We start from the raw sequence: 18243 nt of genomic DNA on the forward strand, positions 1-18243 counted from the left end.
TGGGGAGGGGGTAGGTCACGGATGAGCCTAATAATGGTATCAAACTGACTGTATTTGCTGAATACAAAACTAAGTAATAAAAAAATTAAAAAATATTTACCATTACTCTTCTGTGGAGTTCAAGAAATATTTTTAACATCTAGCCAATGTGTGGCCAACAGAAGTTTAAATATGTTGGCACTGAAATATTTATGAATGGAACCATAAATCACTTGCTGTCAGTTTCCTCACATTCTCCCGAGTAGCAGGCGGGTGAGTGTGTACCCAGAGGAAACCAGTTCAGTCATAGGTTGGCATACATAGTGGCTGCCATGGATAGCATGCAGGAGTGACAGTTATAGTAATACCTTCATTAGTGTCATATGCTCCAATTTTGCACATAGTGGAAATATTAAAATAGTGTTTTTAAAACATATACTTGGAACTTTAAAGTTTCATTAGTATAACTAGATGCTACTTTCTGGAGCAGCACATATATATTTTATGTGTTGAATCAAATCACGCTTTACTACATCTCCTGCTTCCAGCATTGTTCACACAACTGTTATTTCTCCCCTGCCTTACTGCAATAGCCTCCTAAAAGCAGCCTCTGACCTCTCTACATGTGATGTTTAATGGTAAAATGTCAGATCAGAGAGAGGGCAGTGCAGGAAATAGTGGATGTCATAGTACATGTAAAATGTAAAAACACTTGGCTCTTACAATATGTTCTTATTAATAATTGGCATGTTGATGAGAAAGGGCCTATGGGAGTCCTGAGCAGAATTCACTTTATATATAAAAGAAGAATTTTCCAGAAGGTGATGCATTTATGTAGTAAACAGGCCTGTGGAATATTCCTGCAGTGTGCATGTCACTTGTGAGTGATGAGACCTGGCGGTTTGGTGAGGAAAGTGCTGAGTTTGTACGACACCCCTGGGCCATGGTGCATGTAAGAGATGGCATAGTGGCTGTGACAGAGAGCCTAATGTTCAGGGAACTGAATTTACCAGGTACACTGTAGATTTTAAAGCAGCAAGTGAAAACGTAAATGGAATTTTTAGAACAAACTTGTAGCATAAAACCTATTGAAAGGAAGAACCACTAATTGTTAATTACGACGAAAGGTAGAAAGTATGTTCAGACCAGAAAGTAGAGCAGTGTCTTTCACATTGAGCAGGACCGCCAGGGTTTTTCTTCCTTGGCTGGTTCATGCAATGATCAGGTCCACTATTTGCCCTCTTTTCAGTTCTGTTTTTGGGAGCTTCTATGATCCCCACAGGCAATTTTCCTTGCTGATAACTGAATGTAGAGCTCTATGTTGGGAGCCTGAGTTACCCCTTACATCTGAGGAACTTTCTGTTCCCTCCCTGCCCCTGCTTACCATCTGCTTATATCCTTTGAGTGGGAGCTTATGGGCGCCTATGATGCCTCAGCAGCAGCTAAGTCCCCTGGTACCTGGGCTCATGCCTTTTCTCTGCTTTATACCTTGGACTCCTGCTTGGGTTTGCATCTATGCTACTGTCCACTTTGATGGTTAAGTAAAGGACCAGTGTCTCTATACATGAGATTGGTGTGCCTCTTGTGAGCAACCAACCCATAGAGCAGCATCTAGTGGGGCCCCCTTCACCATCCCTAATCATCTCTTTGGCTGCCTGTCCGGCATGTGGCTAGGCTGTGAGGCTAACTGAGGCCAGGCTGTGGTTCAAGAGCCTCCATGGGCCTTCCCTGCTGTCTATCCACACACAGTGTACCTTTGCAGGCTTTGGAGATATACAACCCTTGGGCGTATAAGTAACACACCAAAAATTACCCTCTCTAACTCTAACAAAATGTGGAGCTCTTCATTGAGGAGCCTGGGTCATCCTTTAGTCTAAAGAGGTTTCTGGTTTTGTTTTTTTTTTTCTACCTGGATATTGAAGGAAGGAGACATTATGGCTTATGAGTTACTTGTTTATGGGGTGATCTATTGTCTCAGTTTTTAAAAAACTATGGGATCCAGGAAATAGTCCCAGACACACCATGATGAACTGGTCACCCTGCCACTCTTCACTTTAGGGCTAAAACTAGAGGAGGTGAAAACTACTAACATTATTCACTGGAGCTCAGGAGCTACTTACTATCTGAGATGAGCAGTTTGTAAAAGGCGACCTCTGGCTTTGGGCAGCCTGTAAGGCATCATCATAAGGCTTGACTAAGCCCTGGCTGGGCTTAACTCAGCTTCAATCTCCTTTCCTGTGTACTTGACTCATACAATCATGCATATAGCTTTGCTTCCCACACTATTGAATAGCTGGCCCAGTTGCCGCCAGGGCCTGACACAGTGATATGCTTTACTGGTCCAGACAGTTTCACATTGACCCTAAATTCCTTGTTTCCCTGCTGCCATGTTTTTCATCTTCAGCTTATTCCTCTTTAAGCTCTTACTCTTAACCTGCCGGTAGGGAAAAACAAAAGTAATGCTATAGTCTATAAAAATGTGAAAGGTAGTACTATTTCCACAGCATTTCCAGCTCATTCTATTGAATATTGTCAGGAAGCTCAGTGTGAGTATTTTCAGCAAAGTGTATCATCTGGTGATAACACTGCTTTGTAATAGTTGTTCCCTGCTGGCCTCTGGATCCATCTTTAATTTTTTTTTTCTACTTTTTACCCCCAGAAAATGCTTAGCTTGGGCTATTACTATGGCTGTTCTTTGCAAAGATTCTCAAAAGGAGTTCTCTAATTTTTAATTCAGAAAAGCCAAAATTCATTACTCCAGACTTCACTCTAAATAGGATGAAATCAAGCACTAGAAATTCTTAAGAGAAGAAAACAGAGAAGGCGGAGTAGGAAGAAGCTATGGCCAGAGGGGTCTAATCTGCCAGCTCTGGGAGGATGGAATTGTAGTAGGAAGACCCATGTAGAGCAGATACAGAGAACAGGGATTTAGAAAAGCTGAAACACATCACATTGGTAGTAAAAGTAACATAGTAACAAAGTAACATGGCAAAAGAGAATATATTGATTTTTGACATTACAGGCTTTGGAAGTAAGATGCAAGTTTCTCTGACACATATAATCACCACAGAATTTGAGTTTGCCATCAGAGCCTCACATGCTACTTTGTAAAAACAAATTCAGTTTTATTTTGTGTGTAGTTAACAGATTGCTGTCATATGCTTATCACTTTTGAATGTGACTTGCTCCTTGAGGGGAGGCATTGTTTCCTCTCACAGCTTAGTGCTCACATGATAACTTCAGCACAGGGCTCAGGAGTTCTTAGGAGATGATGTTAATGTAGCTATCAGATAAACACCACCTTGTGTGGAATCCATAAATACGTGCATCACAGCATATGCACGTCTGGAACCCAGGAAAGCATTCACACACAACATTAAGAGACAGTCAAAGCTTCATCAGGATGGTTTTCCGTAACATTTGTTCCCCTTGAGATGACTTTGCAGAGCTAGAGCTGTACTAAGATCAAAACTTGACTTTGCTCTTTTTGTTTTAGCCACCAAAGATAATTTTAAAGAAGGCTTAATAGATAGAAACAATTTCTCTGGGGTGTGTTTGCTCTTTTGAGTACTGTGTAAAGGATGTAGGAAAGTTTGATAGAAAGCTTAGCTGCATTCCCAAACCCCAGACATTTGTGATCAATGAGTTTGGGCCCAATAATTGTATCATTAGTTCATGTGGTTGGAGTTGTCCTCTCCTGAATATCTTCCTCATTCAACCTGCTGGCCCAGGAGGAACGGCCTGTGCCCATGGCTTCCTTAGGCTTCCCCAGTGCCACTGCCTCGCACACTTAAACTTGCTCACTTTGAATATATTCTCTATGAAGCACAACCATGGGTACAGTGGCCTACTTACTTGTGTTGATCTTCTGGAGTGAAATATGCTTTTCCAGTTGTCTCCGGAGTTTCACCTCTGCCCCATACTTCCCAGTGGTGCCATTGTCAGCCAGGATGAAGTGGGAATGCATGCTGTTGAGAACAGTGAGCTTGCTCATGGGATTGGACATGGTCTGGTATGGCCGGACTACCTGCAGGCATCAAAGGAAAGAGGCAAAAGTCAGGGGAAACGAATACAGGAACCAGAGAGATACCAGTTCTTTGGTACACATACTCAACATCCTCTTCCTAGAATTGATTTGAGTAGCAGTAAGATTTATGACAAATGTCCCATTCAAAGTAATACTTTTTTTTTTTTTTCTTTTTCGAGGTAGGGTCTCACTCTGGCCCAGGCTGACCTGGAATTCACTATGTAGTCTCAGGGTGGCCTCGAACTCATGACAATCCTCCTACCTCTGCCTCCCAAGTGCTGGGATTAAAGGCATGCACCACCACGCCCGGCTTAAAGTAATACTGTTTAAAGAAGTGTTTATGTCAATGATTGTTACATTTTGAAATGGCTATTTTGTTAATAAACCAAAAATAATTTTAAACTTTAGTTAATTTGTTTCTTGTTTATCCCCTCTTTTATTAATGTTCTTAAATAGCCATATTTAAGAAATAATTATACAACATGGGGATTGGAGCTAGTAATAGAGAAATATAGTTTTCTGGTCAATCACACTTGGTGACCTAAAGGCCCATTGTCTAAAACCAACACTATTATTAGTATACACTTTAATTAAGTGTGAAATATGTTGCATGTAAAAGAACTACCACATGAGATGAGAATAAATCAGGCTTAAGATGTTCACCTATGTTGGAGATTTTCTTTTTGTTTTATTTAATTTCATGGTTACTTGTGTTATCTACTATCTAAAGTAGAGCAAGTCCACTGTAGTGCATATTTTTTCTATAGAAGTGTATCTACTGTGAATTGCTTTCTATATAGTATCTGTGTTCCTTACAACAATTTTATAAGGTACATAGTATATTCATTGTAGATCAAGAAACATAAATGTAAAAGGAAAGTAAGTTGTCCAAAAGTTTATACATATAACCAGAATTCACAGAGAGTTCTGATCCCAAAATCTGTCCTTGCTTCCTTTTCCCATATTGATTAGACACAAGGGGACACAGTCATGTGTTGGAAATCTATTGCTAAGATATTTAGTTAAGAATTTCTCTCAAGATGATGAAAAGGGACCATTTAACAGGCTTATTGTTACCCAGTGTCCATATAGTTATCACTGTACTGAATCACTGGAGGTGTAAGGGTAGACATGGATGCTACTGGGTTTTTATTCTGGGCCTTTGTGCAGCAAGCTCATTAACTATACAGATGAGACACTCTTGGTCTTTTTCAGTAGGTAATAACTCACCATGCTATGGTAAGATCGAGTAGTGTGTTAGAGGAATTGCAAAGTGATTTAGTAAGGGCAGTTTTCAATTGTGAAGATCTCATGTAAGTCATTTTTTTAAAGATTGTAATGCTGATTCAAAACCCCACAGTCTCATGTGTCAGGATAATAAAATGTGCTCAATAAATAGCAAGTGAATGAATAGGCAAGCTAGGGACAGGCAGAATTTTGTTTAAATCTGGAAAAAATTCTCTTTTCTGAATTGAGAATTGATTTAGTTTAAAATTAAAATATGTATATAATTCTGAACTTTTGAAATAGTCTTTGGTCCTATTAAGGTACACTCTATTTTAAATGTAGCATTAATATTATGCTAATTCTCAACTTTATTTAACCTGATTATTACAGATAATTAAGAACTATAACTTTTATTGTCCTCAGTAATAACCTCATGGGACAATAATTAATTATTGCCTTGTCTAGAACAGCGGGTGGGACTTCTCCAAACAGAGAATCAATGCATCTAATCCTGTCCTGGACTCTCCATGCCTGGAAGATTAGGTTCTAGTGGTTGAAATGCCCATTTTGGTATTACTCACTTTTTATCATAAAACATTCATTCCACAGGGGTGTTCGAGTTACTAAATATTAATGCTTTGGTAAAAGTCTTAGCAGCAAAGCTTTCTCCTGTTCTGAGTGAGTCTGTTTATTATGCTTTTGGACAAAAGAAACTGCTTTAGGTACCACAGTCTTTTCTTCTATGAGCAGTTCTTGAGGGCCGGAGGGGGACTTCAGGGGGGAGACCCACAAAAGTTCTGTGAGAGGTAGGGGACACTGCATGTTCTGAAGGTTAAATTACAGGTGGCTAAACCCTAGACATTTGCCCTCCCCCCTCCACACAACATACACACACGTACAATGAGACAAAGAGACGCAGACACAAATAGAATTTTTAATTCCTGGGAATCTACTTAAAGACTCTCAGTAACAGTGAAAGTAAAGAATGGACTGAAATCATTCTGAGCTGAGCAGAAAGTTCACCAAAGTCTGAGAATACAATAAAGTCATTAAGTAAAACATATCTGTGTCCTTCATTACTGAATTCTGAGCACACTGATCCTTGGGTCTTCAGACTTTGACCTTCTTTTCTGGTGAAATAGTTCAGCAGCTCTTTGGGAATACTGTACATCTGAACTGGTCATGGCAGAAAAGTCAAGTTTTATTTTCTTCAGCACACGGATGCCCTTTTCTTTGGGTCTTATGGGTAGGGAAGTTAAAGGTGACTATATACTGACAGAGAGTGTTTCTGCTGTGCAGTAGGGAATAGAAGTCTGAAAACTAAGTAAAATTCCAGAATTTATTTTTCAGTCTTCACTGGAAAAGTATGTACAGAATTCATCCTTTAATACAGAAATCAAGGAAAGCTGTTGGAATCCCGGTTCTGTCTATGACTGTGTGAATCTGAGTCTCACATGTTTAATCTATAAAAAGGAAATGATCAAACCACTCACCTCATGGGGACTGGTTGAGATTATCTGTGCAAAGTAGCTGGCACCATGCCTGACTCTTAGCAAGCATTCTGTGACACTAATTCCTTAACCAACTCTATATTACCAAGTATAAACTGAACTTCAACTTGTAAACCAGCAATTGAACCATAATATAAGACAAATCATTGACTTTTATTTTACAGAAGAGATTTAAATCAACGTAAGGAAGGGGGAAAAAAAATCAAACATCTGTTGGTAAAATATGGAAAGCTTATTTTGTTCGTCATACTTCCCAAGCAGGTAATGGTCGAATTATTTGTTGATTAACTGAAAAATTGGAAATAACATTGAAGTAATTCAAAAAATTAGACTTTAACTCATAAAGTCAACTTAATATTCTTCACTACAAATATTCCTCAGCCTACTTCCGACTGAGTTACAATTTGCATATATAAAAATGATGTGCTCATTTTTCTGGTTTGGTTTTCAAATAGCAAAAAATTATTTTTAATAAAAATATTATTAAGCCCTTTTCCATTAAGAGTCCACAAAAAGAAGACAACTTTTTTTCAAGTGTGTTGTTGCTGGAGAGAAAGATCATGAAGTTTTCATAACGTATAGATGCATTGGGCTACTTTAGTATGTTCCTCAGCCAGATTTTGTGAGAAATTAAATCTACTGCTCTATAGTTTCCATCATACATAATAGATCACTTTCTCATAAGAATATAGGATGGTCGTGTACTAGCTCTGGAAGAATTGAGAAAACAGGCATACAAATAATTTTCTGTGATTCATACTTCAGAGAAAGAGCCTGATTGAGAAAGGTTGAATGATGTCTCAAAGACCTTCAAATCAGGCTAGTTTTTATTATCAGTAAGAATGGCAGGATCTTTACCTAGAAGAGGAATCCACTTAGAAATACATTTTGGACCCTTACTATCTTTGGGCATCATGAGCCACAATTCCTGTAATTGATGGCATTTTCCTCCTTTCTTATGCCTGAAAAGTGAATGAGAACATTCTTTTTCTTTTTTAATTTAATCTCCCTGCATTTATTTCCCTATCTCTGGCCGCAGCCAACCCTGCGTAGGTCAGGAACTAGCCACTGAGGTAGAGCCACTTCCTCCTCTCTCCCAGCCTCCACTCATGTTCCAATTACCAACCTGAGGAGCTGCCTAATGCAGAGGAGGGAGGTGCCATGAAGCCTACAGTTGACAGGGAGAATATCTAGGCCTCCTGGCTCCAGCAGCAGGAAAGAAAGAATATCAGTCTTTTGCTGGCCTCTCCTGGAGAGGTTTCTTTTCCTTCCTTCCTTCCTTCTTCCTTCCTTCCTTCCTTCCTTCCTTCCTTCCTTCCTTCCTTCCTTCCTTCTTTCCTCCCTCCCTTCCTCCCTCCCTCCCTCCCTCCCTCCCTCCCTCCCTCCCTCCCTCCCTTCCCCCTTCTCTCTCTCTCTCTCTCTCTCTCTTTCTTTCTTTCTTTCTTTATTGATGTAGGGTCTGACTCTAGCCCAGACTGACCTGGAACTCGAGAACATTCTTTACTTATTAATCCATTGCATGTCATTGCCCTGGTTGACTGATTCAATTCTGGTTTCAAAGCCTCTGTTTACCATAGCTCTGAAACAGAGGCTGTGTGAAGAGTTTATATAAGGCAATAATATGGACACCATCAGTACAGGAAAGAGACTAACACAGAAAGGTTAAGGCAAAGCTGAATTTTGTATGGACTTGTACTAGACTGCTACATTAAAATATCTTGGATGGGCTTATGGCAGTAATTTGGAAGGAGATCTAAGACACCTGCTGTAGCTTTTGTTAAGTATTTTATGAGACGTCATGGGCTCATCCAGGAGTGTTAAGCAGGAAATCAGCATATAAGGATTAGAGTTATAGTTCCTATAGAAACTAACTTGTATCTTGGATCAATCTCTTGAGGAAATGCAGTACGTGATACAGTGCTGACTTGAGGAGATGCATGACCATATGTCTAGATAATATTTCCCAATAAATGTTCCAAGTACATTAAAAGAAACTTTTGTGCAAATCATTTTCTCTTCTGTGGAGGCCAGGACTCAACTGTAGTCTGAAGGCTTCTGCCTCAAATGTGTGTGGAAGGCTGTGGGACAAAGCACACCTGCTGTTTTCCAGATAGGGCAGAACAATGACCTTCTAGGAGTGCGCCCTTCTCTTATTATGGTGTTTCTACAATTTAACAGCAGGTCTGGGACCCCCTTTCCTGACAACATTGCGCTGGGCTAAATTAGAGTTTTGTCTGCAATTCCACACCCATTACCTACTGAGTTGTACAACAACCTGTTCCAGGCCAACAGCAGGGTAGGGGACATACCGCCTAAAGAGTCATCTTTGTTCTCCCACTAGCACAATGGCTTTAATTTAGGCCAGATAAAAATGAGTACTCATTGGCCACGTCTAGCGTGCCAGACACTATGGAGTCATGCATTCTATACTTATTTTATGGGGGGCACTTGTGGGACTCCCAGAAGTGAGGTGTCTTGACCCATTGTGCTCCACTAGCCACACAGAGCTGAAGTTCCTTTGTAAGCCTGCCCACATTGACAGGAAAGGAAGCAGGGCTGAGGCTGGTGTTGAATGTGGAGAGGATCTTGTGGGTGGCTTTGCTGCTGGACACTTTTTCTATAGGCTGAGCTGCCTTTTGAATTTTTTGGATTATTGCATGTGTGGTTGAGCCATCTAGAACTGTTTCTAGAGATCAGGAAAGGTACAAGCAGTTAGAAACATGGGGCTGTGCTCTGGCAAGACAGATACAAAACGAGGGGTGAACATCTCTTAGGAGCAGCCATCCATGTTGGCTGGGAAAGAAGTGGGAAGCACTTTTTGTGTCAGAGACAAAGGAACATGGGACTGAGAATAAAATGAGGAAAAGCAGAAGTTCTGTGTGGCCTCCCAATCACAGAGAGGCGGCAGATAGCAGAGTGCTAGCTGGGTATGTTCTATTCAGGCAGTGCTGCTGTTAAGTTCAGGTACAAAGCAGGTCACTTGCTTCCACTCAGCTCAGCAGCCCACACAAGGAACCAATAAATGCAAGGGCCCATTTTCAAAGGGCACTCAGATCCCATAACTGTGTAAGTCTCACTAAAATCCACAGTGGCATCAATCACATCTTCCTGCAGCACTTTGAAAATGTGTTCCTCAGTGTGCATCCTGCAGAGAGCTCCACGGTGCTCATTTAATGCCTTGCACGCACATGGACTTACCTCCTTTTGGTCCGTCCTGAGGGGAGCCATGTGCCATTCAACTATTGGCAGTGGAAAAGGCTCTGGAGTGCCAAAAGGGGTTTTTCTTTAGTAATTGCTATGCCTCTCTACTAGGGGTGTTTTTAAACCCATTCAAAAATCCTTTGAAATGCCTCCTTAGTATAGGGTGAATGCAGTAACTCACCTCTAAGGGATGAAATAAAACCAATGGTGTGTGACTTTCCAAACTAGACTCTAAAAAGGTTCCTCTTAGCTAATCTATCAGATTACTTATTCTGGGGGAATCCAGTACCATGTTGGGAAGATATTGGTACAACCATATGAAGAGATCCATTTGGCTAGAAAGTCCTACCAGCAACCAGTGAGCAAATGAGCTGTGAGGAAGGTCTATAGCCTCATATGGCCCTCAGTTGGTATAGAACAGAATCCATTTGACTGTTACCTCAAGAGAGACCTATGCCAGAGCTGGTCAAGTAAACCATTCACAAATTCCTTACCAACTAATACTATGAAACACTCAGTATTTGTTCAAGCCATTATGTTTAGAATAATTTTTTTTATATATCATTAGATAAAGCAAATGTGTGTTATTAAATTTTATTGTTATTTGAGCTTCAAAAATGTTTTTCCCTTTATTTTGGACTTGTTAGTGCAAATAATATCATGATTATTGTTCTACCCCCGCCTCCTGTCTCTAGCCCTGGGCCTTCAATATTGCTTGGCATCCCTTCCCTTTGCAAGGTTCTAGTGGCTATACCACTGGGGTGGTCACTAGCATTCTCCAATGTCCTCACAGTGCTGACCTGAATTCCATTCCCCTCTACTTGGCAGATGATCTGACTTCCATTCTCATACTTCTGTATCCACTGGGTGACCCTAAGCACAATTTATTCTCTGTGTCTCCATATGCAAATGAGGAATAACAATTATAATCAGCCTAATGAGATACAGACAATTCCCAACTCAAAATGGTTCAATTTATGGTTTTCAGCTGCATTTGATGCAAAAGACAATACAGATTGAGTAGAAACTGTACTATGTTGCTCTTTTAGGTTGATGATATGCTATTATGATGCTGGGTAGTGGCAGCAAGCCATCATTTTCAGTTAGCCATACAAAAAGCTAAGCAATTAATGCTGTACTCTACTGTGTACTGTGGTAAAGAACCTATATGAGCTATCCAATGCAACCACTCAGCCATCTCTCCAGCCCCAATGCTTCACTACAGAATAGGCTGGACTGCAGTCTTATGTGGATGTTCTGAGCAGGTTTGAGGTAGATCGGCCCAAGCTGTGGTGTCAGGTGGTTTAGGTATATTAAACACACTTTCCACTTTTAGTATTTGTGAATTACAAAATGTTTGTGGAACATAGCCCCATAAAGCTAGGAGTATTAGTATTGTAAGTATTGAAATATAAACACATATACATTTAAATCTATGATACCTCCTATGATGGAAAAGTAATACCTTTACCTGTCATAGAACATTAGGCACTTAATGTCTTACCATTAGCACAATGAGGAGAATGGGGCTGGAGAGATGGCTTAGCAGTTAAGGCACTTGCCTGTGAAGCCTAAGGATCCAGGTTGGGTTCCCCAGAACCCACATAAGCCAGATGCACAAGGTGGTGCATGTGTCTGGTGTTTGTTTGGAAAGGCTGGAGGCCCTGGCACACCCATTCTCTTTCTCTCTATCTGATTCTCTCTCTATCTATCTCTCAAATAAATACATAAAAATGTTTTTAAAAATAACATAAAATAAATCCTGAGCAACATTGTGAAAGTCAAATGAATTTATGGGAAAGTACCTGAAGGCCACTAACATTTGGTAAACTGTACAAAATGATTGTCAGTTCAGTGATAAATGATAAAATCTTAAACTAAAACCTTTCCTGTCTTGACACCAACCCCTATGTGCAGATTCTGCTCCCTTCACAAGTGTACAGGAGGCTTTTGTCCTCCGCAGCTCTGGACTCCATCACCACACCACCCTTCTTTATCCTTTCATTTTACTTGATTCATATTATCTTTTGTCTATCTCATGTAAGAAAACTTGTCTTTTCTTGGAGAAAAAAAAAATCTCATTGGCTATTACTTTTACCTGTTACCTCTAAATGCTTCTTGGCTTCTCTGAAGAACATGCGTGTCTCTCGGTCACTCCTCTGAAACAGTTTTGACCAGAATGCCAGAGGCATATGTCTCAAAGAGGTTGGGCAATTCAAGTCCCTACTTTCCTCAGCCTCTCAGTGGCACTTGGCACCTCTTTTCGCTGAAGCACATTGTGGTCTTGACTCGATCATTTTGTGCTTATGTTTTGGTCTTGTGTTTGGCTTTCCTTTGCTGACTTTTTTTCCCCTCTGCTCAGCCACTAAATATTGGAGATCACTAGGACCCATTCCTCCTCACTATTCATCTTGTCTCTGGTGATGCATCCACTGGGATGGCCTTAAGTGCCACCCCTCCGAGATGCTTTCCAAAACTAAGTGTGTACACAGATCTCTCTCCTCTGCTTCTGCCTCATATATTAGCCTGGCAGACATTTTCTTGGAAACATCTCAAAAGAACTTCAAAATGAATACACCCAAATCCAAACTCACCCTTGCTATCACCAAAGCTGTATTTCCTCTGTAAGTGACTGTAACTGCTGCCTTGGCAGTGAGCCCACACTCTGGGCATGCTCTAGGGTCAGCAAACATTCTCTTTCTTCTGTGTAGCTATCAGATTTAGTAAGGTTTGTTTTGTCTTGGGCCTTTCCTGCATATATCCTCTGGGCACATCTTATCTAAGTTACAGAAATCCAACAAGACTCATGCTTGAGTTGCCATTGGGAAGTTTTTGAGTTTATAACATGGAGTCATATTTGATTTATCTCAAAGATAACTGACAAAATACTGAGTTGATAATTACATCCAAATTAGCAATTATTTGTGTTACTGACCTTGACATTTCTTGGTTTTAACAAAAAAAAAAGAGTACTTTGCAATTAAGCATAAGAAGTTTCAAAGATCATAAACTCTGTGCCATAAATTTGTAATTTAATGGAAGTAGAACAGTGAATATAAATATAATTTAATGATCAGATGATATGTTAGAAAAAGTAGCCAAACATAATGTCTGTCCTCAAATAAAATGAAAAAATATCTTGTGACTATGGACATTTATTTATTTATGAGAGAGAGAAAATGAGAGAAAATGAGAATGAATAAACATGCAGGGCCTCCAGTCACTGCAAATGATGCATATGCCACATTGTGCATCTAGCTTTATTTGGATACTGGGGAATTGAAGTAGGGTCCTTAATCTTTGTAGGCAAGTGCCTTAATAGCTGAGCCATCTCTCCAGCCCTCGATTTTTTTTTTTTTTTTATTTGAGAGCGACAGACACAGAGAGAAAGACAGATAGAGGGAGAAAGAGAGAATGGGCGCGCCAGGGCTTCCAGCCTCTGCAAACGAACTCCAGATGCGTGCGCCCCCTTGTGCATCTGGCTAACGTGGGACCTGGGGAACCGAGCCTCGAACCGGGGTCCTTAGGCTTCACAGGCAAGCGCTTAACCGCTAAGCCATCTCTCCAGCCCCAGCCCTCGATTTTTAAGTTGGTATGTGCCTGGTTTGTTGGTTTTGTCTATAGGCAAATAATAAAATCTTCAAGAATTGTTCAGTTACCCACTATAATTTTGGCCAAGTTGTTTCCTAAAGTAAGAGACCTCAATTTAAAATGTGTTGTGTGAAAATTAAAATTAATTGTACATTCTTCTTGACTTTACACTGATTATATTTTCAATATCATCTGTCTAGGCCAAAACTCTCTCAGGACAAAGGAAAGGATTTTAGTCACACAATGAATCTATTTCAAGCTCTCTATATAAGTGTAACACATTTATTAATGTCTAAACTAACAAGAAAATTAAAATTATTTGTTGGGCCTGGTGGAACACATCTTTAATCCCAATATTTGGGAAACTGAGGTAGGAGGATCGACATGAATTTGAGGCTAGCCTGAGAGTACATAATGAATGCCAGTTCAGCTTGGCCTAGTATAAAACTCTAACTCAACCACTCCCCCCCAAAAAAATTAATGAATATTTTTTCATGTTAGATTTCAGGGTTCGCAATAGAGGACTAAGATGGATAGATTCTTGTACCTAAGACTTTATTGTAATGGGGGAGAGGGACAAGGGAGAGAAAAAAGAAAGAGAGATAGAAAAGGGGGAGAGAAGAGAGAAAGAAAGAAAAGAGAGAGAGAGAGAGAGAGAGAGAGAGACAGACAGACAGACAGACAGACAGACAGACAGACAGACAATGCAGGGGATACATACACCTGTAGTAAGAAAAGAGTGAATGAGGGCTGAGAAGTAGGTTTTATGGGGAGAGAGAAACTGAGTGCTCTTGGGTGGTGTGGAGAAGTGTGAGTCAGGGAATGGTCGCCTTCTCTCCTCTTAGCCCATAGATATACTCAATTACTATACCACGATATAGTTCCAGACTCCCAGAGTTGACATGGCCCAGTGGTAGTAGAGAGAGAAGTGGATAGGTACAGAGCACTGAGACACTGCTACAACTCACTTGATTGCTAATAGTTACAAGAATGGTCTTGAAACAGTTTGGTTTTTGATTCTAATGTGTAGTTAAATTACATAACTATGAGCGTAATTGCATAGCTTCTAAGTCTACTCCAGAACCAGACTTACTCAATTAGAATCTCAGTAAATTGTAATTAGTATCACTACTGTTATGATCATAGAAGCTATACAGCAACAGAGAACTGACTTTATAGTTCACATAAGGATAAAGAAATGAAATAAGTGTTTAATTTACTTATCAATGACTTATGTCCCTGCAAAGTATTCCATTAAGATTTAATAAATTAATCAAATCTCATTCTGAGGCACTTTTAAATTGGTGCATTGAGATATGTGTTTATACCTTCCCCATTCATATGTTGAATCTTAACCCTTGAGGTGAGAATGTGAGGTGAGGCCTCTGGGAGATCCTTAGGTCATGAGGGTAGAATTTTCAAATATGGAGGTTAGTGGATAAGAATCCCTTTAAGAGGGACCCCAGTGAGATCTGTAGTCCTTTTGTCCACGTGAGGTCCCATGAAAAGACACCACCCAGCTTCCAGCACTATGAAATGATAAATTTCTGTTAGCTACCCAAGGTGTCTGATTAAGAAATACCCCCCCCCCCAAATATAGTATGTACATTGGGAATGTGGCCATCAGGGGAGTAAGAGTTACCATCATTTTTTCATGTTAAATCTACCGTCTATCATTCCTGATCCATCTTCATGAGCATATATGGAATATCTATTAAGTTTGAGGCTGTAGTTGGGTTATGAAGATCCTGCCCTGAAGCGCCTGAAAGCTCAGGGAGGAGTAAGACTAGAATAAAAATGAGTGCTTCAGAACATCTAGAAGGCCCAAAGGCAAGTTCAGGTTTCTCCTTCATGTCTAGGACTTGTGCTTGCTTTTATAGTACCACTCCGAAGGAATCTTCAGGTTCTAAGATGAATAACAATGTCTTCTGCATCTAATACTTTTAATAAATAATGGCATGTGCACTTGCATACGCATTCAGTGTGCTCATCAGAATTTTGCCTTACAAAAATAAAATCATCTGTATCTTCCATCTGATTTGAAATAAATCCAGTGTAATAAAATATCAAATGTAAGAAATGGTGACTTTCATCAATTTATTTACTTTCACTTCAAATAAATGTCCTTGAATTCTCTGACATCTACTTGGCACCACACCAACATTAATTGGAATATGTAGACTGGATCAAGAATGTAACAATGTTACATTTTTCACACGATTGCACTTTGATAAAATCTTACAATGGTAAAGGTTATTTTTAAATGTTTCTTTTCTGTGCTATTTAATATCTGATGCTAAGAATTTCACCTTTTGATGTTGATTATGTGAGTTTCATTACATAAAATAGGAGAAAAGGATAGAAAATCTAATACTTAGTCAGCTATAAAAATTCTATAGTTACTTAAGGTACTAACCAGATATCATTTGTAATTTGATGGTTTTTCAGGGGCTTTTTAGAAGTGGCACACTTAATACAAATGCTTTTTTGTGGTGATTTAGAATCATGTTTCTTTCTTTTCTTTATTATTATTTTTTTGAGTCTGTGAAAATGAGTCCTGTTATGTTGCCCAGCCTGATGTCAATATTTTTAAACAATAATATAATGAGATTATAATCGTGAGCACATGTAAAAATTTACCATAAAGATGTAATAAAGGTTACACATCAAAATAGAACTTTCATTCCAATTTGCACCTTGGAAAGCAAACTATTATCACAAAGAGCCTAATAAAGTTCATGTATGCTCCTGTTTACCAATTATGGAAAAAATGTAGCAGAATGGTCAAAATTCAATAAAACTTAGTCATACACAGATGTCCTAAAAAGTAGATGGCATCTATTTTTCTAGTATACCCTACAACCTGCCATTTCAATGTCCTTTTTATAACAGCAAATTGTTTTTAAAATATTGATCTTTTGAAGATATACTCAATACAACAGATTCAGTGTGATATTTCCATATGTGCATATAGCATACATTGATCAAATTCAATCCCTTTATCAAGCCCCTACTCCACTTTTCCAATTCCTCATAATAATTATTCTACTCTCATATCAAGTCTATGTTTTAAAGCTTATACAATTAAGAGAGAGCATGCACCATTTGTCTTTGCATGTCTACTTTATTTCACCTAACCACGTTGTCTAGTCCACATTGCTGTAAATTATAGAATTTTATTCTACTTTATGGATAGATAACACTTCTTTGTGTATAGATATACTCCATATTTTCTTTATTCTTTCACTTGTTGATGGGTATGGAGGCTAATACTTATCTTATTTGCTCTTAATAGTGCTAAAGGTTTTGGAATGCTGAATTCATTTCTTTTGGATGTATACCTAGTAGTAGGATAGCTAGATCATGTGGAAGATATACTTTTAGTTTCTCTTGAGGACCCTCAATACTGTTGTGTGTAATGGCTAGACTAACTTATATCACCACCAGCTGTGTGAAGAGTTCTTTTTCTCCACATCCTTGCCAGCATTTGCTACTTATTTATTTTCCAATACTTTGAAGTGGGATGGTATCTCATGCTAGTCCTGCTTCAATTGCCCTGGCAGCTAATGACACTCATCATTTTCATGTATTAAAGAAGTGTCTCCTTAGACCATGTACCCATCTTTAAATAGGATTGTTTACTTTTAAGGTTTTTGAGTTCCTTATATTGTTCTGATATTACTCCCTGTCAGATGAACAGTTGACAAGTATTTCCCATCATCCTGTAGGTTTTCTCTTCACTCTGTGTTTCTTTTGGTGTGGAGAAATTTAGAGGGTGATATAATCTCATTTGCCAATTTTTATTTTCCTTTCCTGTGCTTTTGGGGTCTATGTAGAAATTCCCCCAAAGTCTGGAAGTGCTTTCCCTTTGTTTTGTTCTAGTAGTTTTAGAGCTTCAGGACTTTAATTTGTGTCTACGATCCTTCTTGAGCTGTTTTTCGTACAAGGTGAGAACTAAGGGTCAGGTTTCGGTCTTTCAGATGTGGATTTCCAGTTTGCTCAACACCACTTATTGTAGAGGCTGTGCTTTCCCCAGTATGTTTTGGTGCCTATGATTTGGTAGGCTATGGGCACATGGGTTTAATTCTGGGATTTCTTTTTTCTTTAAATATGAGGTGAAAATCTATTTTCTGAATTTAATTACTTATACTGTTAAAAATGTTTATAACACCTAGAATATAATCTTAAAATTCATTTGATTATACTGGCTGGCCGTATGAGTGGCATCTTTAAAAATTATGCATTTCAAATGTTTATAAGTTCCAGTTGAATAGATCTCTATTCATGTGCTTAATATCTTTAGCTATTTGGTATATTTCTTTGTGTTAACTTTCCATCTTTATCAAAATGACTGCTGGTCCACAGTGTGTGCTATAACTGTGTCTAATCCTTGTCCTCACCAAAGATCATATAAGAGTGATGATAACAGGATTGATAAAGGCTGGCCAATTTTGGACTGGATGTTTTAATTGAATGCACAGTCTCCATAGTCTTAAAACAAGATCTCAGAAGTCATGTTAATTGTGAGTAAAATGGTAAAGCATTCTGCGGCTGTTACCTCTTGAAAGTACCAAGATAAGAATAAAGTTAATGACTGAAGTTTTCTTTGGTGAATTTCAAATATCTCATACACAACAAATACAAGAAAATTGTTTCTATTTATGAAAAAAAAACTCGGTGAAAAAAAGTAAATAAAACTCCCATTGG

The 18243-nt window shown here is 39.0% G+C and overlaps 1 protein-coding gene across 13 annotated transcripts in view; it reads right to left on the minus strand.

Moving 5' to 3' along the window:
- The window catches only part of Trpm3 (transient receptor potential cation channel subfamily M member 3), a 980795-nt gene that overhangs the window by 257257 nt on the left and 705295 nt on the right, over window positions 1-18243 (minus strand). For all 13 annotated transcript variants that reach the window (XM_045151751.1, XM_045151752.1, XM_004653125.2 and 10 more), the window contains exon 6: window positions 3835-4006. In XM_045151751.1, coding sequence (XP_045007686.1) covers window positions 3835-4006 — 172 coding nt within the window. The remainder of the gene's footprint in view (window positions 1-3834; window positions 4007-18243) is intronic.

Source organism: Jaculus jaculus, chromosome 1 (assembly GCF_020740685.1).
Source record: "Jaculus jaculus isolate mJacJac1 chromosome 1, mJacJac1.mat.Y.cur, whole genome shotgun sequence".
NCBI lineage: Eukaryota > Metazoa > Chordata > Mammalia > Rodentia > Dipodidae > Jaculus > Jaculus jaculus.